Consider the following 27,883-nt stretch of genomic DNA (forward strand, 5'->3'; position numbering starts at 1 on the left):
TCTCCTCTGTCTTTTCCTGATATTCAACTGATTCATCTTCTGTCTCCCTTTCTACCATTTGTCTGTTTATATCTGTCCCTATAAATTTGGTTTTGAGTTTCCTTTACATCTGCTTGGCTAAATGGAACAGAGCAAGCTCCAAGGAGCCAAGGGTAGGCCAGTCTGAATAATAACATCAACAGTGAAGTAAAAGCGAAGGAATAAAGTAAATATCCAGGAGTCTACATTAGTGTAAATAAATTATTGAATAAATAAATAAACAAGAGAAAAGAAAAGCCCCATTTTTAGAAGAATTTCAATTAAAGAAGCAAAAGGATTTTTTTCAAGATCACTACTTGAATTCCATTGTAAAAATTGCTATCTGCAAGATCCGTCAGTGAATGCTATATTAATGAGTGCAGATTTAAGGAGAAACATGATAGGTACAGTATACAAGTATCTCCCCCTAAATATATATTAATTACCCAGAGGTTCTGAGGTATGCATATAGCCACATTCTTTGATGCTTCTTTCTTTGGAGATGGAGCTTAATTCCTTTCCCAGGGTGTGGACTGGACTTTGGTATGTACCATTTTAGTCACGAGATCCAGGTTAATATCACCAATAAGAAGACATTGGTATCACACAGGCTGTTATGTGACACAGTACTTCTCCCCTCCTCTTCCTCTAAGTCTATAATCGAAGTCTAAACTGGAAAGAACACTGAACAAAGCCAAGCCAATGGTCGCGCTAGTCCAGACCCAACCGATTGTCAAGGTCACGCAGTGGTGTGATCCCTGTGTTCATTGCTATGTGTGCTACATAAGTAAATAATGTCAATGTTAGGAGGGGACAGAAGGCTTAGGAGAACTTGCTGCTTGCAAGTTTTCAAGTCCACGTTTCGAAATCTTAAAAATAAACTGAAAAGTAAGGCCTGTCAAGGGCATACACTAGCTTAGGCAAAACAGAGTGAAAAGTGGGTCCTATCCATTCACTCACTTCCCTATTAGTTGGTCCACTCATTCCTTCATTTACTGAAGTAGTTCCTGGGAGACTCCACTGACCTCTGCAGCACAGTGGCTGAGAGCAGCACGTGACCTTTCTCTGGGGCACGCTCCATGGTGCCTGCTTTGGAGAGGACATCTGATTGCTGCTTGCTTTATTGATGCCACAGCTGAGTGGGGTAGGCTTCTCCAAGTGCTGAAATGGGGTCAAGGGGGTACTTCCGAAGTTCACCTGGTTGGTAAAGACCAGCCGGCACTGCGGTGATCTGCCTCTGGTATGAGCCAGCCCATGTTTGATCCTTCCTCTCAGGTGGTCACTGTTTTCTGTGAGAATGCCATCTGCATTACTTCAAGTTCATTTCACTCTAATAGCTTCCAAAGGCTTTAAGAATACTATTGAAATGCTTCCTATGTGCCTCGGGTCTTGAAAGCTGCTGAAGTATTAGGGTTTTTGTTGTTGTTTTGTTTTCCAGAGGAATCCTTTGGGATTAGAATTATAGTTATTTAGAATTTTGTATGGCAACAATAACAATGTCTTAAAGCATGTAGATAACGACTGTAGTTTTTAAAACAAGTTGACTACCAAAAGTAAATTATTCTTATTAGAGTACATGAAAATTTGATGCTAATTCTCTAGCAGAAACCAGAACAAATATTTACATAAAAGTCTTTTCTCAGTCAGCCATTGGTGGCTCATGCCTTTAATTCCAGCACTTGGGAAGCAGAAGCAGGAATCTCTGTGAGCTTGAGGTCAGCCTGGTCTACAAACAGAGTTCCAGGACAGCCAAGGTTATAAAGAGAAACCCTGTTTCAAAAAACAAAAACAAAACAAACAAAAAAAAAAACCAAAAAACCAAAAAAAGTCTTTCATTGCAGCAGTTTGAAGGGGAAAACTTAGAAATTATCTAAACATAATGACAAAAATGGTAAAATGGTCTCGGAAATATCTATATGATAACATAGGCATTGAAATTATGAGCCACAAATGTATACAAATACAGCCATGTGTAAGAACAAGACTCTACTGAAATAATTACACTAGCAGAGGTATTATGGAATGTGTTTGTATAGCTGGCCTTAAACTTGAGATCTTCCTGCCTATGCCTTCTGAGTACTAAGATGTCAGGCCCTTGCCATCGTGACCCTGAATTGAACCTGTTGGCTGGGCGAGATTCCTGCCGCTGAGCAGCCTTGCTAGACTGCCTAAACCCTTCGTCTTCTGAGACGGGGCCTTGCAACGTTGACCTCGAAGCATTTGTATGTATAGCCCATGCAGACCTGGAACTTAACATTCTCCTGCCTTAACCCTTCTGAGTAGCTGAACTAAACATCTTTGTCACCGACCCTGGCTGAAAGGTGTCCTTAAAAGCAGTGGTAGGGAAGTCTGGGGATGTCTAATATATGGGTTGAGCAATGACTAATACTGTAATTAAAACAAGAATCCTCGAGCTCTAGGATTGTAGCTGCAGTCACCTTGTGTCATGGATGATATTTTCAGACTAACCAATTGTGTACACTGTTTCTTGGTGCATTTCTATAAATATATCTTTGACAGTCTTCCACCAGGATAAAGCTCAGTGTCCCTGAGAGATGTAACTTCATGGCAAGGCATTTAGTCTGCCAAATGTTTCCTCTCTCATTGCTTGCAAGTTGCACACATTGCAAAGTCCGTGACCTATGTAGCAAGTGAGTACAAGTTTCTCAAAGGTACTGAGAGTTTCATTAAAAATACCTGGAAATCCTTTGCTTGAAATTGATTACAAATTGGTAACCTTTAAAACTCTGTGTTGTCCATTCTCACATAGCATCTGATCTAAAGTGAGCAACTACAGCCAAAATGATCCTAAAGGCTTGACCTGGCCTAGGCCATCAGGCACAGTCTGGCCACCTGATACCAAGAGGGTAAGAGGTAAATCAGTGACAGACCAGAATGGGAAGGACAGTTCTCCATGTTCCAGGCTCTGCCAGACTTTTTGTGTACATGGAACTCTTGAGGTTAGTTAACCTGAGACTGAGGACAAAGAGGTCAGAACATGCCACCAAAGCAAGAGGTTAGAGGTGGTCACCAGAGAAGAGATGCCAGGAAAGTCAGGCACAATGACACTGGAGACTGGGGCCAGCACTGTGAGGAGCCAGAGTGCACAGGAGTTCTAGGGGTGGTCTCGGGAGGCATGATTCTGCACTCTTTGCAGACACCCCTCCTCTTTCACCTCCTTAAGTTATATTCAGCCATAGCAAGGTGTGCTCCTTACCCTTAATCCTGATGTGTTCTGTTTTCTTGAAAGAAAATCAAAAAGTTGATTCACATGGACTTTTAAAAATAATAAGAATTCAGTGTATCTTTCTTAATGTCTTTGGGCTATCGCATTTTGAGAGCAAAAATAGGACTGAAGGATAGTTGAGTCCATAGCGTGAGAATGTGATTTTGATCCCCAGAACCCACATAAAAATGATGGGCATGGTGCTGTGTGCTTGCAATCCAGGGTGGGAGACAGAGACACAGTCAGACCTCTAGCCTGCTTGGGGAGACTGGGGCCAGAGAGAAACTGTGTCAGAGAAAAAGGTGACAAGGTTGGGAAGTGCCCAGGAATGTTCTTCAGCCTCTGTACACATGCAAAGGAACACAGGTGCTCCCACACACACCAAACAAACAAGCAAGATATGTGCATTTTATTTATACGCCCCCTGTCTTACAGTTTTACTGCTGTGAATAGACACCACGACCAAGGCACAACATTTAACTGAAGCTAGATTCCAGATTCAGAAGTTGTCCATTATCATCAAGGCTGGAGCATGGCAGAGTCCAGGCAGGCATGGTGCAAGAAGAACTGAGAGTTCTACATCTTCCTCTGAAGACTGCTAGGAGAAGACTAGGTTCCACGCAGCTAGGACAAGGGTATTAAAGCCCAGAGCCACAGTGACACACCTGCGCCAACAAGGGCACACTTCCTAATAGTGCTGCTTCCTTTGTCAAGCATGTGCAAACCATCACACCCCCACACTGGGACTCTTTCTAATTGAAATCTGGCTGAAATAGATGAATAGTATAAATGAAGTCACCTGTTCTCTTTAGATTGATTTTGGTACTTGCCTCCCTAAAACTCAAATATGAGCTGATCCTGAGAAAATATATAATACAGATAGAGCTTTAGCCACATGACATTACCTCCCAGGGCCCACAATAAAGGTCACTGGAAGTAGTGTTGCTCCCCAGGCCTTCTCCTCAGCATCTCTTTATCATATGACCTTAAACTGAGACCACTTAGAGTCCAGCAAGCCCGGGTTCTGGAGTAGGTCAGGAAACAGGGCAGCTACCGCCAAGCACCGTGGAGTTCTGTCTGACCTGCTCAGGGCCTCTCATTGAGCCTTGTTTGCCATGCTTTTCTTGTGGTTTGTGACAGATAAGAACCGAATTGATTCCCAGCATCTGCTGGCAGTAACCTTTGAAAGGGCAGGCAATGCATCACCACCGAATTTTATCTATCAATATCGGAGTCATAGAAAGACAGGAATGGCATCTCATCACAACAGCACTGGCAGATCATAAATCTGAGCTGATACGGGACTGGTAATAGGCAAGAGGGAAAAGGGGGGACCTGGATTAACATCCGGATAAAGTCAGAGGGACAGGGCAGGGCATTCAGATGGAAAGGACAAGACTTGGCTAGGGGAAGTGCTAACTGGTGGTGGTCATGTTCACAGGGGCCCAAAGATGCTCAGCCTTTACAGTCATCGAGTGGTCCATCCCCCTTTCAGCCTTAGTCTTCTCATCTATAATTGCCTTGACTCTGCTCTGGGGGATTGTGAAGGTTTGGAGGAGGATCGTCTACTCTCACAGTGTAGTCCCTGGATCAGCAGGCATCCTCCTCACTTGGCAACTCTTTGTCATTCCAGCCCTCTTACCTGGGCTGAGACCCAAAGACAATTGCAAGGTAACCCCAAGACAAACACGAGCTCAGGTATCCAGCCGGTTCCTGGCACAGAGGTAGGCTTCCAGTTATTCCTGCACTTTGTTCCACCATTAATGCCAATAATCTATTCTGTGGACAGGCCCCCCCATTCCTCGAGCATTTGTATTCACAGGGAATCATAAAAGGAATGGAGAAATTAGTGATGAAAGCAAACATTTTTGACATATAAGCAATGTCATAAAATTAAAAATACTGAGTCCTGGGCTAGAAAGATGGTTCAGCAGGCAGAAGTGCTTGCTGCAAAGCCTAATGATCTGAACTCAACCATAGGCCCTCCCCGGTGGGAGGGAAGGACAGATTCCCACTCGGTGTCTTCTGACCACTATGTACATGCCATGCATGCTTGCACACACTCCCACCCCCACATGTATGCACTCTCTGTAAAGATACTATATGTATTTGTATATATGTATGTATATATCTGTTAATTAAGTAAAATGCAACAAAAATAATCTACACGCCACTTCTTGCACTCATCTGCACTCTTCTGGGTGGTGTGGCCGGAGGCTAAGTTCTTTGTGTCATTGGGACATACTTAGTGCTTTTGACATGTCAGGAAGCTTCCAGCCTGGACAGTGCATACTGCTACAATTTAATAACATAAGTGCAGTCTGTCTGATTCTGCAAAGAAACAGCCTTCCTTGGGGCCCAGAATATATAGTCCTTCTTGCAGTTACACTCACGATATTTTTAATCATTTCATCTTTTTATTATATCTTGAGTACAAGGTGCTACAAAGAGTCCCTGGTGCTGGCAGTCACTCAAAAAATTGACAAATCTAAAAAGTGAGCAGAACAGCAAGTAGCCCATTAGGGATTTTCTTTTTCCTTTTTTCTCCCCCTTTTTCTTTATTTAAAAAAAAACAACTTTTTAAAAAAGAAAAACTACCTTATAACATTGGAAGGGTTGAATTTGGCATCTTATCCATGAAAAGTAGTTGTAATAAACTTCCCCAATTGTTGGTGCCTTCTCCGCAAAAATTATTGCTGTGCACAAGTGTGAGGGTTTAACTGTTTCCGTGAAGCTCGTAATTCAGGCTCTAAATGTGCCGAGCCTGACTGCCCAGAAACCTAACGACTTTTTTAAGAGACTGGAATTCGGAACATTATTCTCTCTGAAACTGCACTGTGGTAACCCAGCAGAAGACGGCCCGGAGAGCCGCTCCTGCTGTAGTAAAGGCAACTGGGCATGCCAACGGCTTAAAAAGAAAATGCTGAAATCTCTTGTATAAGAACCGATTTGTTAGAGGAATGATGTGTGAGCCGATTGCAGTTGCCACATGAAAGGGAAGGGAATCTAGGACAGGGGGGTGATCGTATGCTGCTCCCTCAGCTCCGAGTTAAATGTATTAGTAAATTTACATGGAGCTGAGATTCTGGATACGCGAGGTTTCAGAGTAACAGGACAGACGTCCCCAACCTGCGGTTCTTTCTTTGGGTGATATCTTTGCTTTCAGAGGAAATGACACTTCCTCCCGAAGCAGTAAGGATGCTATTAGCTGTACCCAGATGGCAAGGTGCAGTTCCTCCAACAGTCGAGAACAAGCCAGGGGTCCAGGATAGTCTGTGGATGTTCATTAGGAGGTGGTGAGAAAAGGGGCAACCACTGTTTATCTTTTCCTCCCCTGAGCATTCTTCTACCGGGCTCTCTTCAGACCTGATTCTCTTCTGCCTGCAGCCGAACACCCTTATTATTTTCCTTAAACTTCTGTTTATGTTGTTACCTGTATTTTTGCAGCAAATTTTATCTGCTAGGCAGAGTGAAAGGCCTGCTGTAATAGGTACTGTCGCTTTTATTTCTTTCCTCCCTCCAAATCACAGAGTTGGATTTCATCACTTGTAACAAACCTCGGCAGCCTCCTCTTCAGGTTTTGTTTGGGGCTGCTTGCTTTGTTTCCCGATTTACTGGTTTTGTCTTCACTGGCTTAATGCTCACAAGCACAGAACAGACAGGCAAACCAAATAAGCAAAAATTTCACTAGGGTACTGCAGCCTGTGAACTGACAAAGCCCGCTGTGCGTGACAGCACTGAGCAGAAGTGGGTGTTTTTGCAGCTAAGTGCACAGCGACCTATTTGCTCTGGTCTCCGGCAGTTGCTGGGGGAGAGGAGTTTGCATCTGTGCTGTGCTGGTCGTGTGCAGCCGGAGGAAGGATGCTCGATCCCAGTACCTCCTGGTTGGTGAATGGTCCATACCAATTCATCATCTTACACATCTGCTTTGCTTTTAAGCATGTCTCTTCCTGGAAACTGACCTCCCTTGGTCAGGGGAATTCTGACTCTCTGTCCCGTGATCTAGTGAGATATGTTGGGTCCTTGAAACAGATTGTCTATGTGCCTCCCTCCTGGGGTCTGCCTTGCCTTAAGCCAGTAGTTTCATGTTTGTTGCCTGTGACATCTGTTTAAGGAAAGAATGACAATGACAGCCACAGCACTCTAGCCAGAGGTTCTCCAACCCACATGGCCCTATTCTCTTGTTAAAATGCAGGTCCCGGCTGGTAGTTCTGGTATGAGTTTAGATTTATGCATGCTTTACAGTCACCCAGACATTATTAATTCTGCTGGTCAGCCACACAGAAGACAGAAGGCACGGGGAGGGAAGGGACCTGGACTGTCTCACTATATTTAGTTATAAACGGATGCTACAAAAAGCAAATTGGATCTCGTGGCTCCTCACCCCATATCCATGTGTTTCTATAAGGTCAATACAAACCAGGCTTATTGGGTTACTTAAAAGGAGAGGGGGACCTGAAATTGACAGGGTGGATTTAGAAAGAGTCAAGTGGAAGAAGGTGAATATCGTCAGAATACATTATATACATGTATGAAATTCTCAGTTAGTGAAAAGCATTGTATTTACAAGCGTCTGAATAATCACCGGAAGTGGCAAGAAGTGTGTCTTTTGTCTTCTGACTTCTTTTCTCTCAGTATAGCCTCACTGGCCTAGAACTCCTTGTAGAACAACCTAGTCTCAAACTCAGAGGTCCCGCTGCCTCTGCCGCGAAGTGCTCAGGGCATGCCACCACACCCCGCTCTCCGACCGCTGTAAAGTTAGCTCTTTGCTGCTCTTCCCCAAAGATGGTGACTGGCGTTAAGCTGTGTGGCTAATGAGAGCCGAGCTAAGGACCACTGAGCCCTTTTGCTGAGTTGCCTCTCTACAGATCCATCAGTCTGCCCTGTTTCTCAGAGTCCATCTCTGCTTACTGCTCCCCATTCCTGCCCTAGGCCTTAGCAGCTGGTGTCTCGTACAACTCTTCCTTCTTGCAAGACGCTCCCTCTCCATATAAAACATCGTTTGAAGTCCAGGTGTAATTGTATCACTCCCTGGCTCTGTGTTAATTACAAGATAAAGTATAAACTGCCTAGCCCGCCAGATGATGTCCTTCTGTAACTGGCCTATGATCTCTGTGGAAAATATCCCTTGTGCTCTCTCTTCAAGACATTAGAGTCTTCACAGTGTTTTAAACATGCCAGGATCATCTCAAAAAGTCCCTCTCCACTCGTGTGAGCTGGGCCTACAGCTCTCTGAGCACAATGGTGACACACTTGTATTGGGGGGGTGGGGCAGACAGGTATTAACACTTTGGGGTATGTGTGCGTATGGGGGGTATCTGTCAGTCTGTCTTCCTTGAAGCAGAGCTGTGCAATATAAATAAAAACATCAAAATATCTGCTTTTGCTTTCTGATCTTTGGTTTATTTTTATTTTAGAATATTCGATTGTAAATCATTTCAAAAGCAAAAAGTATAGAACTCCTTTTCAAAGTTTCGATTCAAAACCTATGTGGCACATAAATATATCTGAAGATATTTGGACATTATATGGACTAATTTTTTAAATTGAGAGTGTCCAGAGAAGGTGAAATCCTAAGACTCTGAGTCAATAACCTCACTCAGGGGTGGCCAGTTATGGAGCATCTGTCATACCTGTTGACATGGTGCTGTATTTTAGGAATACAAAGAAAAATAAGAGGACAGTAAAAATACTTAAAGTAACAACATAGGTAGATAAAGCTTTTATTTGAGAAACACAGGAATAAAAAGCTTAAAATAATTAAAATAATTTGGTGTGTGGACACTCATGTTCAGCTCGCTGCTCTATCATCCATAAATTTGGCTCAACTCTTCGAATGGGAACCCACTGGTTCTCAACAAAACCTGGTAAAGGATACATTTTCATGTCCTGTCTATATGTAGGGAATTGTGAGGCTTAGAGACTGAAACAACTGACCCGAGGCAAAGCTGATGAGGGCAGAGATAGGATTGACCCCATGGAAGACAAATGCGGGACAGCACCGTGTAAACTAGTAGAGCGGTATACATAAGGAAGAAGGAGACTGACATGTGCACCCTTCAGTGTGCCCTGGAAGTCAAGAGGCCCAGGTCAATCCAAGAACCCACAGAACCTATATAAAAAAGCTGGTCTACTCCCAGCACTACTGAGGCAGGGGCATGCAGCTTCCGGTGCTAAATGCCCAGTGAGTCTAGCCAATTTAGTGAACACCACACCAGCGAAAGGCAGTCTCGAATCCCAAGGAATGACACCCAAGTTTGACCTCTGAACTGCATGGATACTCCATGAACATGCCCTACATAAACACCTGCCACAGAACGTCACAACCACACAAAACAAGGGCCAGCAGTTACACTCGAACCTGCAGAGAGGGTGGGGGATTCCTTCAGGTCAGCTTTCTGCTTTTATGAATAGATTAGTGATGGAGGGCATGGGTTGATTTAGTGATAAAATAAGAATTTAATGCCAATAATAGCCAACTATTGTCAGGTGCCAATTATGTATTGATTTGCTCCTTCCTTCGACTGGTGTTTCTTTTTACCTCAGAATATCTATTAGTGTCAGAGTATAACTGCCAAGCTAAATCGTATATTATTATTAAATTTTGTCTGTGATCTTTCCTTTCCTCCAGTGTCATATGCTCCGCATGCCACAGGAGAGCGGCACTCTATGAAGGGTGCATTTCTAGAGACTTGAGACATCACAGACATACCCAGGAACTCATTAGCAAACAGGAAAGGTGTCCACGCCTGATAGCTTTGTCCCAAGCTCTTGCACTTAGTAAGAAAGGAGGAAATTTTGTGGGAGGAGTGACAGCCTAGAGTGGCCAGAAAAAGCAGGGGACACAGAGGAGCCTACCAGGTTAAGTGGACTAGAGAGGGGTCAATCGTTCCTGCTTACGTCAATATTTCATGGGCCCTTCCTATATTGAAAAAGGGCAATGGGATTGGCCAGTTTGCAAGTGTCGAGATGGTTTTTGTTTCATCCCATTTAGCCTTAGTGTTGGCATTTAGAAAGAATCAGTTATGCCTGCTCTAAGGTCGTATATCGTGCCCAGTTAGTCTGCCAGGTATCTGAGATGTGGATTGTGAAAGGTGCCAAGGAAGATGCTACGTTGTGTTGCCCACCCTTTCTCCCCCAGGAAGATGAAGTTGCTCTCTAGACTTAACTGTGGGCTAATACAGAAATGGAGCGAGCCCATAGAGCAAACCTTTTTTGAATGTTGTACATTCCCGTGTAAGCCCTCTGCCTGCATCTGCTACATGCCTTATTCTTTTCATATATACAGCCATTAGAATGTAGTTTAACATAAGTGTTTCTCAGTAACGATGTTTACATTTTCCCTCTGCTTTTCAGTTAATTTTATAATACCGTAAGGTGATAATTGATATGACCTAGAATCATTTCTAGGAATACCTATCAGGGATTTTCCTGGTTATGTTCATTGATGTGGGAAGATCCATGTTAACTATGGGTGGGGCCATTTCCTGGGCAGGAGACCCTGAACTGTGCAGATTGAAAATGCAGACTCTGGGGCTGGGGATTTAGCTCAGTGGTAGAGCGCTTACCTAGGAAGCGCAAGGCCCTGGGTTCGGTCCCCAGCTCCGAAAAAAAGAACTAAAAAAAAAAAAAAGAAAAGAAAAAAGAAAATGCAGACTCTGACTTGTGCCATCCATCTCTGGCTCCTGACTAGATGCAATGTGAAGCCCCCTGTGCCTTGGACCGTGAGGCCCAGCGGGCTCTTTCTCCTTTAAGTTGCTTCGGTCAGAGTTTCCTACATCATAACAGGAAAAGAAATTAAGAGAGATGAATAACATTTAAAATTCTAAAGCTTAAAAAAAAATCCAACAGATTTTGAAGATGTTTAAAAGGTCTTGGTAATATAGACAGAGGTCTGGGAGGTGATTGTGATTGTGCAGAGATTTGAAGGATAATACAAACCTTTATTTAGAATTTTCAGAGCTGTCTTTTCTATAGCGCGTGCATGCACGCACACCACACACACACACACACACACACACACACACACACACACACACACACAGCATTTCTTCACTCAAGTCTCCTTATAACCCTTTAGAGAGATACCCTTTACCCGATTTAGGTATGTAGGAAAATTCAGAATTACAGCTCTGCATCACCAGGAAGCTTTGAACCATAGCAAGGATCCCTGTTTTCCAAGTCTAATGCTCTTCTCCTTTCTCCTCCGCTGCCCCCTCACTCCTGAAAAACAAGTCACGAGTAATGAATGCCCTTATCACTTATCTCTAATTTCAGTGATGATTAATCAGCAGCCCACACTTGGATGATACTAATCAAGTTATTTGTATAATGGCACCAATTTGGATCGTTCCTGTGCATCTCTGCCTGACATGGGCTTGGCACCGGGCAATCAGTGTGAGCACGGAATCTGGAAGGAAGCGCCTTGGGCTGCTGCCTCTCTCCTTACGAGATCCCATCATCAAACTCTGGCTGAGTGAGTGCAGCTTTCGGAGCCCACCGTGTTTCCTTCAGACTAAGCTGAGAACGGCCGCTCAAGCACCCAGAGGTTTAAATCCTAAGCCACCCACCAGTCGCTTGCTGACTGGCAGATGATATAGTGAATAACTAACCAATAAGGTTCAATTTTCCAGCTAAGAAATTGTTGTTTCATGTAATAGTCCAAAGCGGCTTGGATTCCTGGTAGGAGGTGTAAGTTGAACGTCGCAGCATTATTCAGCATGATGGTTATCGTGGATTTACAGCTGTTTCTCAAACAAACCACATTACACACACTCGGGATACTTTAGAATAAGAATATGAAACATCTCTCACTTCCTGTCTCCCCATCTTCTGTGTCTGGAGTAATGTCATTTGAAGCTGACATTCACTCAGAGTCCAGATCTGATGTGCTCCAACTGATAGCTGTACTTGCTTGTCCTGTCTTCGCTAAGCTTTAAATTTGGAAGGTTTTCAGTAGCTCTTGTTGGCAGGGGAAAAAATGAAGGAAGAGATATGAGGAGAGACGGCGATTGCAGTGATATTTTGGTCACATAGACTGTCGATACTGATGAATGCCCTTGAAGCAGGTGCTGTAAATGCCTGAAGCTGGAACTGAGCTGCTGAGCCTGGATCAGTCTGTCTCCTCCCTAAATACTAAAGGCCTGCCTGATTAGCGGCCTCTGACTGTGGGGCTGCTTTTATCAGTACCGTATATTGGCGCTCCGATTGCTGATAGATGGGTAGCATGGGTTCACGTTCTGTGTATGCTGGACATGTTGTTTGGTTTTATTCCTGAGTCGTAACTGAGATGTCTTGGAGTATTCCATTAGTTCCCTCCATCCTTCTAGTGTCATAAAGTGCAACGTCCTTTTAGCTACTACCCTGAAACACTGGGATTGTTGGTAACCGCAGATCTAGGGTTAAACAGACTGGATCATGTCCAATCACTTCAGTTTCCTTGTGTGCATGTGGGGTAGTCAGAAGACACCAACCACATGGGAGTATAGTGGGATTTAAATGAGATCACAGAAAATTTTAAAAGCATCATACCTAGTACATTGAAGGAAAAAAAAAACCTTAAAATAAATTAGCTTTGGTTTTCACGCAGATGATTTGAATAATGGCCCCTCTAAATAATAGTGGGAGTTGTCCTGATGCTAAAAGAATTAACAGTACTGAGCACTTTAGACAATCATTTGGCGATTTTGCCTCTAGACATAAAGAATAGCCGCTACTTCCCTTTTCTTCTGTTTATTCGCAGAATTAAAGTTCCTTGCAATAACCTTGTGGTTTTAAATATCTAACACTAATTGTTAATCTTTTAACCCCCTAGAGGCAAACATAAAGGGAAAACACCTCAGCTTTTAGTGAGTTGAAGCAAAGAGCGACACAGGTTCAATCATGGTACCTTTTATCAAAGGGAAAATGACAGTCAGTTGGGTGTTGGAAGGCAGGGGATATGCGTGTGCCGTCTCCATTGAGACTAGAGGCTGGAGTGCTACAGAAATTCAATTTAGAGAATTGTGTTGAGGCGTAACTGGTAAGGGCACGTGCTGAGGGATGCCTCTCTCTGCGCTGCTTGCTGCTGAGGGGGACTGGAAAGGCATGACTACAGCAGCCATGTCCACACTCTGCAAGTCTGTGCTTTTTATGGAGTTATGGAATTTTAACATAGAGTATCTACTGGAGCCCAGCCACGGCTATTGTGGTACATATCCTAAATAGTTGACCACCGAGTGGGTAAGAGGAAAATCTGTACAGTAACAACAAAAACCTAACAACTGGTGCCTTGGGGTGACTGTCAAAGGTTTTAACAAATAAATTTGAATCTCAATCGTACAAACCCTTTGTTTCCATTTTAGATAGCTGTAGCTTCAGAAGTGGAGATAGTTCTGTTACCTGACTTAAAACAGCCGTTTCCGGTCACCTCAGACTTAAGCTAATCTCGGGGCCCAAGTCACAATCCCATAGGATGTGCTCCATTATACTCCCGGCTCCTTGATACACCACCCATCCCTTTGGTGTGTGATTTTTCTCCCCCTAACCCCTCGTGGACCCATGCCTTTGGACAGCAGGGGCTTGCACAGCCCACTGTCACTCTGCAGAACTGTCAACTTAACCGTCCCAGAGAATGGAATATATCTTATTATCAGTTCATTAGCAAAGAGGCTGACACAGACGATCAACAGTTGGCCTTCAGCACAGCTCCACTTTGTCTGGGAGAAGCATAATGCGTTTCGAAATGCTGGCATAGCAGCCAACCTTGAGTTGGACTGAGGCAGCGCCATCTAACACTGTCCTTTCTTCTTTCGCCATAAACGCGCATCGCGGAATCGAGCCCATTGAGAAGAAATCATTTGCTCTGCCAACACAATTAGTTTTGTAAAAAGCCTCTGTCTTCAGATTGTTCTTCTCCAAAGTCCAAGTTGGATGACTGTGGTTATTTTTTAATTAATATTTTTAAGAGCCACCGTCCTTCTCCCAAGAGCCTCTAAGCAGATTTAACAGGCTTAAAGGGACTCTTTCACAAGGTAACTTCAATGCCATCCCCCAAGCAAATAAAACGCCTTTTGAGGGTTCTGTTTTTTTCTCCATCTCTTTCAAAAAATTTCCATAAAGCCTACCCAGTCGGGGGAGTTTTTCTTCAGGGTTAGGCAGTATTCTCCCCAAACAACAACAACAACAACAAAATACATTCTCATGTTGCTGAAAAATGAAGCCAGGCAAGCTGTCCAGCCGGAGCGGGAATGGAGGAGACGGAAGTCTGGGCTCCTCCCCTCAGCGTGAACAGCAGCCGGATTCAGCGATCACTAGTGATCTTTGTGGTTTATTTTTATATTCTTGTTTCGTTTGTTGCTGTCAGTTTCTTTGATTCTCGCATTTTAATTGAATTCAGACCGTTGGGTCTCATGGCTAGTACCCCTCCCTCCATGGACACATCCAGTGTGGCAGCTCACACCTCCTCCTTTTGGGGATCAGACAAGCTTAGACCTTAAGCGTCATAATTGGCTTGGCCTTTTTAGTGGTGCAGGCCTTGATTAAAAAGTTATTGAATGTGGAGTCTTTCAAAGGGAAGAAAGCTAATGTGATGGTTGAAATTGAAACAGCGTAGGCACGCACACTCTGTGACAACTTTCTTTGTCACTAGCTTCCTTGAAAAGAGTTTTCATGTGTCTAATCAATGTTTCCTTTCACAAAAGAGATGCCCATTCCATGTAAATTCAAGTTGTACTGTACATGACCCCAGTTCTTCAGCCTCCATGCTGAAAACCAATAGAGGAAACAGTAAAAATAGCTAGGCGCCCGTTCATTTTTAAAGTTGAGACTCCGGTCACCTTTAGTTTGGCATAGTCTAGGGATCATTCCCCTGGGAGGGAAAGGCAGAAATAACTCTTCTTACAGCTGAGATTAAAGAGTTTCCTGGGAACAAGAAAAACTTTACATAATTCCTTACAGTAACTTTTCTCCTATTTTAAAGCCAGACTCCTTTGCAGTTTGTAAGGTCAGGGTAGAATTATCAAAACTCCCTTCCCTCTGGAAGATGTATTGGCCTTAGATCTATGGAAACCCCAGTGCACTGGCTGTGAAGGAGCGATCTTGCTGTGCTGCTTCATAGCTCCCTCCACCCCAAGGAACTTCAAAATACAAGGGAGACAGGAGAGGCGAGATTTACAGAATCAGGCCTTTGTGTCCCTTGGTGTGGCTGAAGCTCGGGGAGCCCTGAGCTGCACGTGTTGTGGTAAGCCACCTCCGTGAGCATCTGTATTCTCTGCTGTGCTCCCTTCCCTTGCGTTTGGAGTTAAAGGTGAAATTCCATCTTTAGCCCCCGTGTGGCTGTCTGAGCTGTGATTAATGAACTAGATGTGATTCCCGGTAGAGCTTTCAGAGGGTGGATGAAAGATGAAATTTCAGCCTTAAAAAAAAAAAAAAAAAACAAAACCAAAGCAACAGAAAGCAGGCCTTTTGCTTAATGCAGCTTTTAAAATTAATATCTGTTTTCAAATGCCAAGAAAACAAAGGGGATTTCTCAAAAGTATATGCAGCTTGCCACAATAGGCCTTAATTGGTGTCAAGGAGATGTTGGGATGAACGAGAGGAAATGCCCATTGAGCTGATAAAGACTGAAAAGTGGGACCCTGTTATGAGCTGTCATCTCAGCATGTATTTAAACTATAGCAGAACTGAAACATATTTGCCATATAGATCATAATGACTCCAAAGGAGCCATTACACTCCATTATGTAATTACATAATCAAAGCATGCATAGTAATCAGCCTTTGGAATTCAATGCTAATCAAACATACCTATACTATGTGTTTAAGCTAAAATAGAGAGCGTTAATTTGCCATTAGTCAACTAAACAAGAATGTGTATACAGAATATTCATGAATAGCTTAATGTTGTGTCAGATACTTTTTGTTTTGTATGCAGGGGGAATCAACAATTTTAATTGAAGAAAAACCAGCACCAAGGAAAAATACTCTTTAGCTCGCTGTTCAGAAATCTGCCTCACCTTTTACTGATGGTAAAAGGAGATTAGTGTAAATTCAATATTTTTTTCCTTCTGTAAGCTCAAATGAGACAACCATAATTATAGAGTGGATGCTAAGGAGGGTCTGGGACCTCTATGCCTAGGACACAACCCTAGAAATACTAGCTCAAAATACAGCAAAACCTTCAGAGGAGCAGCAAAACGTGAGCCCATATTGCTCCTATAATGAGAGGCACGACAATGCGTGTTATTTAGAAACAGGTGAGCGGGGTCGCTCCTTGAGGACTATGTCACAGATTATCTGGCCTGTCCTCTTGGAGACATTGGTACTTGCCCTGAGGTCTGCCCTGGCTCTAGCTCTGTCAAGGAGAGTTGCTCTTGGAAGTTTATTTAGCGTCTCTGAGAAAAGAAGGTGGCACAGTGTTTGGGTCAGCGTCAGAGATCTTGCCACTTCAGTTACTGTTGGTCTGGGAGGCTCATGGTCACGACTGTTTAGACCTAATGGCTTAATAGAAGCCAGACCTGGTCCTTGGAGCAGACAGTCTCAACACTCCAGTTTCACTTTGTGGGGACAGAGACACATGGATAAGGATCAAAAAGGTTAGCAGAAGCTTTGTAAGCCCTTCATGGGTTGATTGCTTTTGATTTTAAATAAACAAGTATTCATGAAGGTTGGAATATTACCTTCCTTAAAAATAAAGAATTGTATTTGTTTTGAAGAGGACATCTCCTTAACCTTTAATCCTCGGGTGACGGAACTCTCTTTGGGGACGTTTTGCTGTCTCTCAGCAGTATGTGGCTGACTCAAAATGTTACTGTCATGTTTAAATGGGACTGAATTCTTTCATCAAAAGCTTTCATGGCTTGAACTTCAAATAATTTATTTTCAAATTACTTTTACTGTAATTCTTATTAATTCAAATAGGTTTCTGATTTGATATAAAACTCTGTAAATGTAGGGAACAGTTTAATGAATTGAAAGATAGGATTGAGTCTTTTAAAGGAAATGTACAAAATATGCTGACAATAATTGCTTAGATAGAAATCAAATCTTAATGGCTTTGTTAATGATTTGTAGCGCACACTGTGTTTACGTTGACTTGAGGGAACATATGTAGTTAGAGAGATTTCTCCCTCTGGGTTTCCACAGAATCTTCAGTGCCTTTGCCTTTAATAATGGTTTCACTTGGTCAGGATGGACTTTCTTCTTCTGAGTTAGGCACATCTTTAACAGAGTGGTAAAAATAGGATCCGATAGAAGGGAACATGGGTGACAAACTCAGGGCAAGCTTTGGGTCACATGGGGCACCCATGAGAGTCAAAAATAAGGTTTCCAAAGACATGCAAGGTGTTTTGTTTCTTTGATGGTTTCAAACTTTGATGCCTCTTAGAGAATAAGAATGTATAACCCTGAGTCTTTGATTGCTATAAAGATTTCGGAATTGGGCCTGAGGAGATGGTGGGAAAGAATGCTTGTTGGTCCAGCATGAGGACCTAAGTCTGAACCTTCAGTGCCCACATAAAAGCTGGGTGTGGCTACTCCTATCTGTAAACCTAGTGTGGGGGGCTAGGCAGAGACAAGCAGTCCTGAGGGCTCACTGACCTGAGGGCAAAAACACTGAGCTCCAAGTCCAGTAGGAACCCCAGTATCCAGGAAGTGAGGTAGAGGGGGGCAAAGCAACCACCTGCCATCCTACCTTGGCCTCTCTACCTGCTTGTAGTGTCCCATGTTCCCACAAACAAGTACATGCTGTAGTGTGGGTGTTTAAGTGAGTTTGTCATCATTAGCACAGGTTTTCTTTTAGCCCCCTGCATTTGGGGCTTGAGTGCCTCCTGTTTGGACAGTAACCCTGCCAAGTTAATGTTGGGGTTCAGCTTTTCCAAGAGCAGGGATATGGACAGAGTTTCTCTAATATGATCTAGCTGCTGGGGGAACAGGCCAGGGACTTTATGTGTTGCTCCGTTGGGCAAACCACCCGCCCAGTTAAGTGTCAATGGTACCTGGTCCCCCTCTGTGTGCGTGGGAAGGTGGGAGTTGCCATAGCTGCCACGATGTAAGCTGAAGTCTGTTTTAACTCTGACTTGTCCTTTTATTATGGGCTGGACTGGGGAGCCTCCCCCAGTATAAATGAAGAGTTTTATTTGTTAACAACAAGGCAGCAAGGGCGAGAGCTCTGGGCACTGGCAAATGCCCACCGTGCCCTAGTAATAAAAGCTTTCTCTGGGGGCAGAGAATGCTGAGTGCAGAAGGGAGAAGGAGGCAGCAGTAAACAGCATTGTACATTCAGGACGGCCTCTCTCTCATCTTGAAGTGTGTAATTGTGTTCGGGATAAATTATGGAAATAAAAAAAATCACAAGTTGCTCATAAGGAAATAACCCTCTTTAAAAACAAGTAAATTTTTTGAGACAGAGCCCGAGGGACCTTAGCAACCAGTCCTGAGATGTTGCCTGGGAATCGGTGGGCGGGGGGCGGAGTGTCTTCCAAAACCAGGTTCTAACAGCAGCTCAGTGCACACACTTAGTGCAACTGGACCAGGCAACCTCCTTCCCCAAGTCAGTCTCTGCAGTCTAATCTTTATGGCAGAGGCAGTGAAACAGAAGTCTGGAGGTGGGGAAGCAGCCAACACTCTGCCTGGCACTGGAGACACCTTAGTTCTCCTTCCTGTTTCTCACTTCTGCATCTGGCTTTGAGATCCTGTCACTTGTCACTTCTGTAAGGACATATTGTTCATTGAGTAGACTCCATGGCGTCCAGCATTTTATACAATGCCATATAAAGGGAGTGTGTAAAAGATGGAGTTTGAGAGAAGTGCGTCTTGAGCAATTATATTAACTGAAAAGAGCTAATAAGGAATTTATGTCCCTATACCACTCCTAACAAGGGGCTATAAGGGCCACTGGTAGTCATCAAAGTAAGTTACACCTTTTGTAGACAATAAACTTTCTTGTCATTTTCTGTCCAAGAAATGTCTTGATGGAAGGTGCTTGCTTGTTCATGAATGAAGGGTCTCTTTGATTTAGGGATTTGTTTTTAGGAATTAAGGAGCAACTCTGAAAGTTAGCCAGGTGCGGTAAGGCATGTCTGTAATCCCAGCACACTTAACAGTGGGGAAAGAAAAGTGCTGTAAGTTTGAGGCTAGCCTGTGCTACATAACTAGTAGCAGACCAGCCAGGGACACAGAGCAAGCAAGACTGGCAGGAAAAACAAACTACAGCAGAGCTCTCATGATGAAACAGTGAGCAAAGGCTGGAGCCCACACAGTAGAAGGAAATAGCTGACTCGAGAAAGTCATTCCCTGACAACACATGCACACATGCACACATGCACACATGAAGAGATACATAGAACTATGTTAAGGAAAATAGAAAATAAATCTGAAATGTGTAGGAGACAGCCCTATACCACAATAACTCCCTGTATAAATTAATATTAAGTTTGATTCTGTCTCCCAAACTTCATCCAAGTATACCAATTAGTGGTCGAAATGTCTACACACGCCAGCCACTGCTCCACCCTTAAAATAAATTACCTGGCTGTTAACAGCCTCATTTAATTGCTAGATATTATACCTGTTGGATTTCTGTTCCCCAGAACGTGTACTGTTCCTTCATTGACAGTGTGTCAGCTAGTTGAGTTTTAGAAAACTCTGAAGGATTTTTTTTAATGCACTCTTTAAAAAAGATACTGAAGGTGCATGTTTCTCTCCTGCTACACATAAGATTGCATTTTGTGACAACCTAATTGTCTCAACATCCATTTCAAGGGGGAAATTTATCAAGTCCTAGTATGTACCCTTCCGTTTGGAAGATATATTTGAGGATGTGAGCAGAAATTATTTTTACATAAAGGCTTCAGGCAGTAGAGTACTGACATATATACTGTATTTTCCTTGCTGTCACTCAAGTCCTTTGCCTCAAATAAATAGGTCATTATTATCCCATTGCAGCCATCTATGGTGCCTCAAAGTATAGGGCTCTGTTTAATATAACTGTCATGCAGCTGACCCGTATAATTTATTGGTGATTTTTAAAGAATGGCCTCCTTGGGCCACCACCATCAGCCAAAGCACTTTGATGTCTTTCAGCCAAATATTTCATTATCACATAATTTTTTTGCATTGATAGTACAACCATATTAGCATAGCTGAAAGTTGAAATTTCTCTGAGACACTGGATTTCTGGTTGGTCTTAATTAAAAATAACTCCATGATGTTAACATCACATAACAACATCGCCATGAGTTTTTAGAGCAGCAAAGGCAGAAGTTTACAGATGGCCAAGGTTTACCTGAGTGACTTGTTCTGTAGTGACTTGGTAAACGGGCTGTTCATGTAATGTCCCACCTTCAGTAATAATTAGGCATATGTAGGATGTGTTATAAAAATCTTTGACTTGATGTTATCACTACTTTTGTTCTTAAAATGCAAAACCATGCTCCACTCTTCGGCTTCCACACCCTACCCCAACCCCATGCATAAAGGCTACTATAAATATAATTAAGGAGCCTCCTCTCAGAATTAGCTGGCCTTAGGACTTCCATGAAGGACTAAAATTAAAGCCAAGTTATTTCCACAGAAACTGTCTTATTAGAACAGGATTAAATTAGAGGCAGCTTTAAATCTCTGGAGCTTCAAAGTAGTAGTTGGTATCCAAAGGGGTTGATGCCTGTCAGCTCACAGCCTCTGCACATGCACCTTCTATGGGATGGAGAATCTTGTTTGTGTTGCTAATAAACTCCCCAAAGAGAGACGAATTCTCTGCCTGCCCCAAAGAGGTCTTGTTTGATATTCTTATGTCCTAAAGGCAAGCCTGTGGTTTAACAGTGTTTTATCCCCACATTATACAGTGTAATTTTCCTTAATTTCCTTACCTAGTTAGGTTACCCTGCAAACATCCAGTGTCTGGTGTCCTGCTTTCTAGTCACTCTTATCCAGGGCCATTAAATCCACCCAGAAGAGCTGGCTTGATTGGTAGTCACTTTGTTCTTAGCTTGTACCTTGGAATAACCCATCCCTTCATGTTGGGCTCTGAATTCTGTGTTTGTCACAGTAATCACAGAGGAAAGCCAATAAACACCCATGTTGGGTTTTTTTTTTTTTTCTTTCTGATCACCTTTCACTTTGCTGTTAGTCTGTAACAGAATTCAGCCCCTCTGAGCTTCCCCGGGACAGTCTCCCTCCTTCCTGCTACACAGGCCAGTCTCTTCCCATCAGGGTTCATTCCCTGGGGTCCTAGAGCTCAAGGTCAAGGTTCATTTGGGTTTGCTCTGCAAGTGCCAGGCATTCTGTTTATCTGTGCCCCTAATCATTTCTCCCCTTATTCTTCTAGTTTCCTCTCCTCTAATCCTCTGATAGGGGCTGGTCTATTTCTAGGTGGATTTGTCTTTAAGCCATCTCAGACACCCCATGACTCCCCCCACTGTGTCCCGCCAAGAAAGGATCCTTCAGAAGAAATGTGATCGCAGGTGGAAACCCTCCATCTAGTCTAATTGTACCTGTGTTTATGCTGCCTCGATATTTTTTTAAAGTAGCATTTATCTTTGACCTTTGCTTCTTGGTGTGACAACATTTCTTCAAGGAGTGAAGAATCCACCCTAAGCTGATACATCCCAGCTATACAGAGAGCTCCTACAGAGCAGGAATCCTTAGCCTGCATTCTTGCATTTGCTACTTCTCACACATGATAATTACTAAGTGTGGGGATTTGGGGTCTAGAGAAATGAGGAGAAGGGTATGGTGGAGATGGCTGTAGTAATAATGATGACCATGATGATGATGATAATGATGATGATGATGGTGATGGTGATGATGATGATGATGATGTCATGGTGATAGTGATGATGTCATGGTAATGGTGATGGTGATGATAGTACTAGTAGTTACCATCTGTTAGGTTTGACAAGAATCTAGACACAGTGCTAACTGCTTTGTGTGTGTGTGACAACTCTGTAGGATAACTGTTAATTACTGCCCCCATTTTATAAATGGGAAACTGTCTCGGGGACTTTACATATCTTTCCTGATATAAGAGCAGTCTGTCTTTCCCCCTACTTGACTGACTGTTACATCTGCTGCTTGTAAATACACCTTTTGCTTGGGAAGTAGAGATTAGAAGTCTGTTTTACCCATATCTCAGCTTCTTAAAGGCTAGAAGAGTGTCCTAGACTTCTCTGTCCCCTGTTATGCCAACCACAGAATCAAACACATCACAATTCCTTATCTTCTGCTTCTAAATTGAACTTCTGCCTTGTGCCATAGATGTTTTCACACATTTAGGAGATGCTCTGGCTGCTGGAACAAATCTTGATGCTGCAAACTAAAGCAGATACAGAGATAAGCCTTGTATCAGTGGAGCTGAAAGCTCTCACATTTTGACATGTTCTGGAAATTTTTTTCACGGCTGAAGGGGTGATCTACAGGGAGGGAGGCGAGCATGGGGCTGTCTCGAGCTCTGGGTAAATTATGAAGGTGTATTTCTGAGAGCAGAATCTGACTCTCAGCTGTAGGCCTTCTGGATTTACTGAAGTCCCAAAGAGTTTTAGGTAGTTTGGCCCTCACTCTCATACATGACAAAATGAATGGCCTGCACGTTGGGAATGCCAGCATCTGCTAACTAGACAAGATCGTTCAATGAGTCTTCCTGTTTCTGCTTCAGTAAGTGCCCCACGAGTTTAGCGTGGACCGAGGGCATGTGGTCTAAGCCTGGCCATGCCTTCCCTCTTCTAGGCAGGAGAGCTTCCGTGTGCACAGTACTCTGGTCTTTCTGGTTGCACCTCAGCACACTGCTTGACAGTTCAAACAAAATACGGGAGGTTGGGACACCAGCACCACTTACTTTTTTAGAGCCATGGCAATTCCAAGCTTAGTTGTATCTTAACCTAGATCTCCCTTAGTTCGAGGACTCATTTTGTGAGCTCGGGAGAAACGTATCTAGGGCCATATCAGATGTTAGCTCTGCAATGCGATTCTTACTTCGCTTTTGCTTTAATGGAGCTCATGGACCAAAATTTAAATGATGGGACGTCCAGCTGACCTTTATCGCTCTTTTTTTAAAGGTGATGGGCAGAATCTGTTTACTAAGGACGTGACGGTGATTGAAGGAGAAGTTGCAACCATCAGCTGTCAAGTCAATAAGAGTGATGACTCCGTGATTCAGCTACTGAACCCCAACAGGCAGACCATTTACTTCAGGGACTTCAGGCGTAAGTCTCTGCCCACCGTATTAGGCAGAAACTTTTGTTTACTTATGTGTTGTCTTGATAAAGAGATTGCCAAGGCCACCTCTTTCTAATTTAATGCTAGATGCTTAAAGTTTAGTCAATTCTTGAGAGAGAAGAAGAGACAGGCAATCATAATCTTTTGACTTAATAGAAACCTTGAATGGTCCCCTTTAAAAGTCTTACTTTGCAATAGGAATTGATTGTAGTAATTCAAGGTGAATTGCAATCGAGTCCCAAATACTTAGCTGACACAAACAACTCAAATAGGGTAAGGCAAGGAAAATAGAGCATTCTGATAGGGAACCTGTTTGGTTTAAAGAGTGGTGTTTCCAAGGCAATCTATACCGTAATGACAGGACCAGGGCCTTCACCATAGCCTCTGCTGTACAGAGACAGCCATATGCTGACTTCCATTTAAATGCAGTTTAACAAAAGCCAGCTTTGAAACCGAATTGTGCGTGACACCAAAGGCTCATATGGTCGCCATGGCTTGCCAAGAACCCTCACTGAAGCAAGTATCCATCATGCCTGTTTGGGCTACTTGGCCTCCTCTCTCCTCCTAGTATTTTGGGCCATTCTATGGGAAAGGTTAATAAATAAGGAACATTTAAAGGGACTAAAAGAAGGGCCCATGAAATGTCTGAGGCTAAAGGTGCCTATCCCAAGCCTGACCTCCTGAGTTCCATTCCCAAAACCCACATGGTGGCAGCAGAGTCGTGCTCCACAGGTGGTCCCGGAGTTCATGTGCATGTGGGACTAATAGCCTTTGCTAAGTGAAGACGACCTCTCATAGAAAATATGAGGCCCATGTACAGTACTTTGTGATGGTTCTAGTCTCCTTTTTGGGGTCTGATCAGTTCTCCACTATGAGGTGGACTTACCTAGAAATCTATACAGCCAGCTGCAGCCTCTAAAGATTCAATTCATGTCCCTTAAATTCAGGTGTGGCCAAGTTAAATGGTCTTCTAAAACATGTTTAAAATTGATATTTCACATTTTGCTCGGAAATTACTTTTCATAATTTGGAGCGTATTGTTTTTTATTGTTTCATTGCTGAAGTCATTGGTTTTGTTCCTTTGGTTTTGGCTTTGCATTTTCCTTCTCCAAGTACCTTGGTTTCTGACCCTCTGCTAACCACCTGACATGTTGTCCTCCCAGCCTGCTCCTTCCTTCCCATTTCATTTTGCCTGTCTCTGACGGTAAACTGTAAACAGTTTAAGAGTAAGTGTTGAAGAGGCACAGTGCCTGGAGTGGCCCCAAGTAGGGTGTTGGTGGTGTGTGCGTGTGTGTGTGTGTGTGTGTGTGTGTGTGTGTGTGTGTGTGTGTTTAAGTTTCCTTAGAATAGGTCACCAGGGTTGTTTGTCTGCGCACAGCTACTGCAGAAGCCCAAAATAGTGCCATACAGATATAGAAAGACAGAAATTGTTTCCATTCTGTGGCTGTCTTTCTAGCATCTGACTTTTTCCCTTGCCTAGTTAAGGAAAATAGATTGTCGGTCATCTTTTGCACAATCACTGACTGTGTTTTGTTTCACAGCTTTGAAGGACAGCAGGTTTCAGCTGCTGAATTTTTCTAGCAGTGAACTCAAAGTGTCACTGACAAATGTCTCAATTTCGGATGAAGGGAGGTACTTCTGCCAGCTCTACACGGACCCTCCGCAGGAGAGTTATACCACCATCACAGTCCTGGGTAAGAAATGGTCGCAGTGCTAGAGCTAGGGTGATGGCTCAGGCTGCCAAGTGGCTTCCAGTAGCAAGGAAAGGGTTAAGAGTGGGTCTCACTGCTTGCGACTTGTTTTAGGGAGAGTCACCGCCCATCTTGCTGATTTTTAAAAATAGCCTATTTTACCAAATGCTCTCAGGAATAGCAGTCGGCCGTCTTTATAGATTCCACCTGCTCTTGGGTTTCAGCCCTCAAGCTTCAGAAGCAAAGATCAAGAGAGTTAGAGCCCTCAAAAGAGTCACTCACCACATGAAATGGCGTCAGTTCTAACTACCCCAAGCTTTTCCCTTCTGTGCACGAGAGGGGAAGAAGATGAGCTCCCAAAACTACAGCCAGGGCCGAGCTCAGCTGTCTTGTGATGGTTTCCATCTCACTGGCATCCTCATTCCAATGTGGTCAATCTTATTTCCTTTGGCTCTTTATTCTGACGCCCTATTTATTGCTGATACCCCAGACCATGCTACAGAACAGAAAGTCGCACCCAGGAACACATTCCTTGCCACCAGATGCAGGTGTCAACATGAGGCGGCTGAGGCTGAATTAGCAGGAAACAGCAGGGAACCGTTGGCAGACTGGGAGCTCAGTGCCCCTGGCTCGACCATTGTCATTTGTGGTCCCCAGATTGTGCTTTTCTCTGAAATCCCAGTGGCCAGCTGGGATAGGTTTGTGTTTTGATACGGTCAGCAGGTATTTCTCTGCTGGAGGGCCTGAGTCTGTCACAGTCTACACAGACATACACTCCAGTTCGTAATAGCAGCTGATCTCAGGCTTTTGGAACTGAATTTTCAAGGACATAACACTGTAGAGTGAAGCCCGATCTCTGATTTACACCTTCAGGACGATGATGAATCAAAGTCTACTTGAGGCGGCAGGCTATAACTTTTTGGTGTAATGGTGTGAAGATCAAAGAAGAAAGATGTGCATAAGGGACACTTTGACGGGGTGTGTGCACCCATGTATTTATGAACATGCATATTGAGCTGCCCTCATTACTTCATTTAAACACAGCTATAAAGGAGAAAAGAGTTTTAATTCATTAAGCCAAAGTGTGTGCCCAAAGCCTGCATATATTCTTGATAATAAAAGCAATTATGCTTCTAGGAAGTCAGACCTAATGTCTAACCACATAGTTCCTAGCATGGTCTGTGTACAAGGGTCTGTAGCTTTCATGTGTACGTCACTTCCTCACTTGATCTGCATGAGAAGCTCGGCTGGGAAGAGTGTTTTGGTATTGTGCAGATGACCTGAACTTAGCAGGAGGTTTTCTACCTCTGCTTGTCTACACGTATGTGAATAGACCTTTGTGAATACAAGTGTGTACAATGACCATCCTAATTTGAGCTGCCGTCACTTGCAGCATCTCCACAAGAGTGGTGGCAGGGAAAGAGACTGTACCCATGACACTTTGAATTTTCAGAATGATTTTTGCTACATGGGCTTTTAGGTTTCAATATTTTAATTTCATACAAATTCTGCCAAGGTTACAAAGCCCATAATAAGAATTAAGACTCTGAGGACCTGGGGAGATAGTTCAGTTGGTGAAAGGACCTGATTTCAGTCCCTAGAATCTAGACATGATAGCGTGCTTTTATAATTCACACATTAAATAGGCAGGGGGTTGGTCCCCTGGGGCTGGCCAGCCGCCCAAATCTATCTGGAGATCCTGAGCCAGTGAGAGACTTGCCTGAGTCAACAAGGTAGATGGTACCAGAGGAAGAATGTCTGAGGTCTAGACTCCACAGATAGATACACATGTGCACAGATATGTGTTGGAAATGGACATGGGAGCGCATGCTCACCTGCGCGCGCGCACACACACACGCGCACACACACGCGCACACACACACGCGCACACACACGCGCACACACACACGCGCACACACACACGCGCACACACACACGCGCACACACACACGCGCACACACACACGCGCACACACACGCACAGCAGCTCCATCTTTCAGGACTTTGCTGAGCTTCACATTTAATTTTCAGGAGCAAAACTTTGAACCATTGTCAAGACTGTGCTACCTGTCAGTTGTCAGTGTCCTAGTCACTGTGCTGGACCAGTCCAACTGTGCACAGCTACCAGCACATAGGCTTCTGCGTGGCGCCGTGCCTGTAATCCATTTGGAGGTCTCATTATTCTAGAATAAGTTCCTGCTTGTGTTTTATGAAGCGTTAACTTAAGTGTACTTGAAAGGAAGACTCGTCAGTGTTCTCTTCGCAGGTCTTACGCATTCATTAAATATTCTCCCCTGAAGTTACTCTAGGATTCCTTCACAGAGTCAAATTGTTGTCATCCGTGGGAGAGGCTTTCGTATTCCGAAATCTGCCAGTTTCCACTGATGCACATTCAAGCCTCCCTCCTAAGGTTTAGAGTTTCAGATATTATTATGAATGGAGAATGATGGATTAGCATCTCTGTTGCTATCTGTGGTGCTCTGAGTAGGATTCCATATGTACTTACACAGCTGTCAAACTCCTCCATAGGTTGAGGATGCGCATTTTAGTGCATCTGACTGTTAGCTGTTTACCACATTCTGCAAAGACTTTAGCATAATTATAAGATACAGAAATGACAGTTAATGTTTTCTATGCTGTTGCATTGTGTTTAGATCTCATCCACGTGTAAACCAAAAGCCCTCCTGTGATGGTTTCTATGTGCCTTGTGCGCTATTCACTCAGTCCTTCCACTTGTGACAAGTTCCTGTCCTTATCCA

General features: G+C 43.6%; 1 protein-coding gene across 6 annotated transcripts in view; it reads left to right on the forward strand.

Annotated features, from left to right (window-relative positions):
* The window catches only part of Cadm1 (cell adhesion molecule 1), a 322,470-nt gene that overhangs the window by 234,723 nt on the left and 59,864 nt on the right, over positions 1-27,883 (forward strand). For all 6 annotated transcript variants that reach the window (NM_001012201.3, NM_001436522.1, NM_001436525.1 and 3 more), the window contains 2 exon segments: positions 23,275-23,421; positions 24,976-25,128. In NM_001012201.3, coding sequence (NP_001012201.1) covers positions 23,275-23,421; positions 24,976-25,128 — 300 coding nt within the window.

The sequence above is a fragment of the Rattus norvegicus genome, chromosome 8 (genome assembly GCF_021556685.1).
Source record: "Rattus norvegicus strain SHRSP/BbbUtx chromosome 8, alternate assembly SHRSP_T2T, whole genome shotgun sequence".
Classification (NCBI taxonomy): Eukaryota; Metazoa; Chordata; class Mammalia; order Rodentia; family Muridae; genus Rattus; species Rattus norvegicus.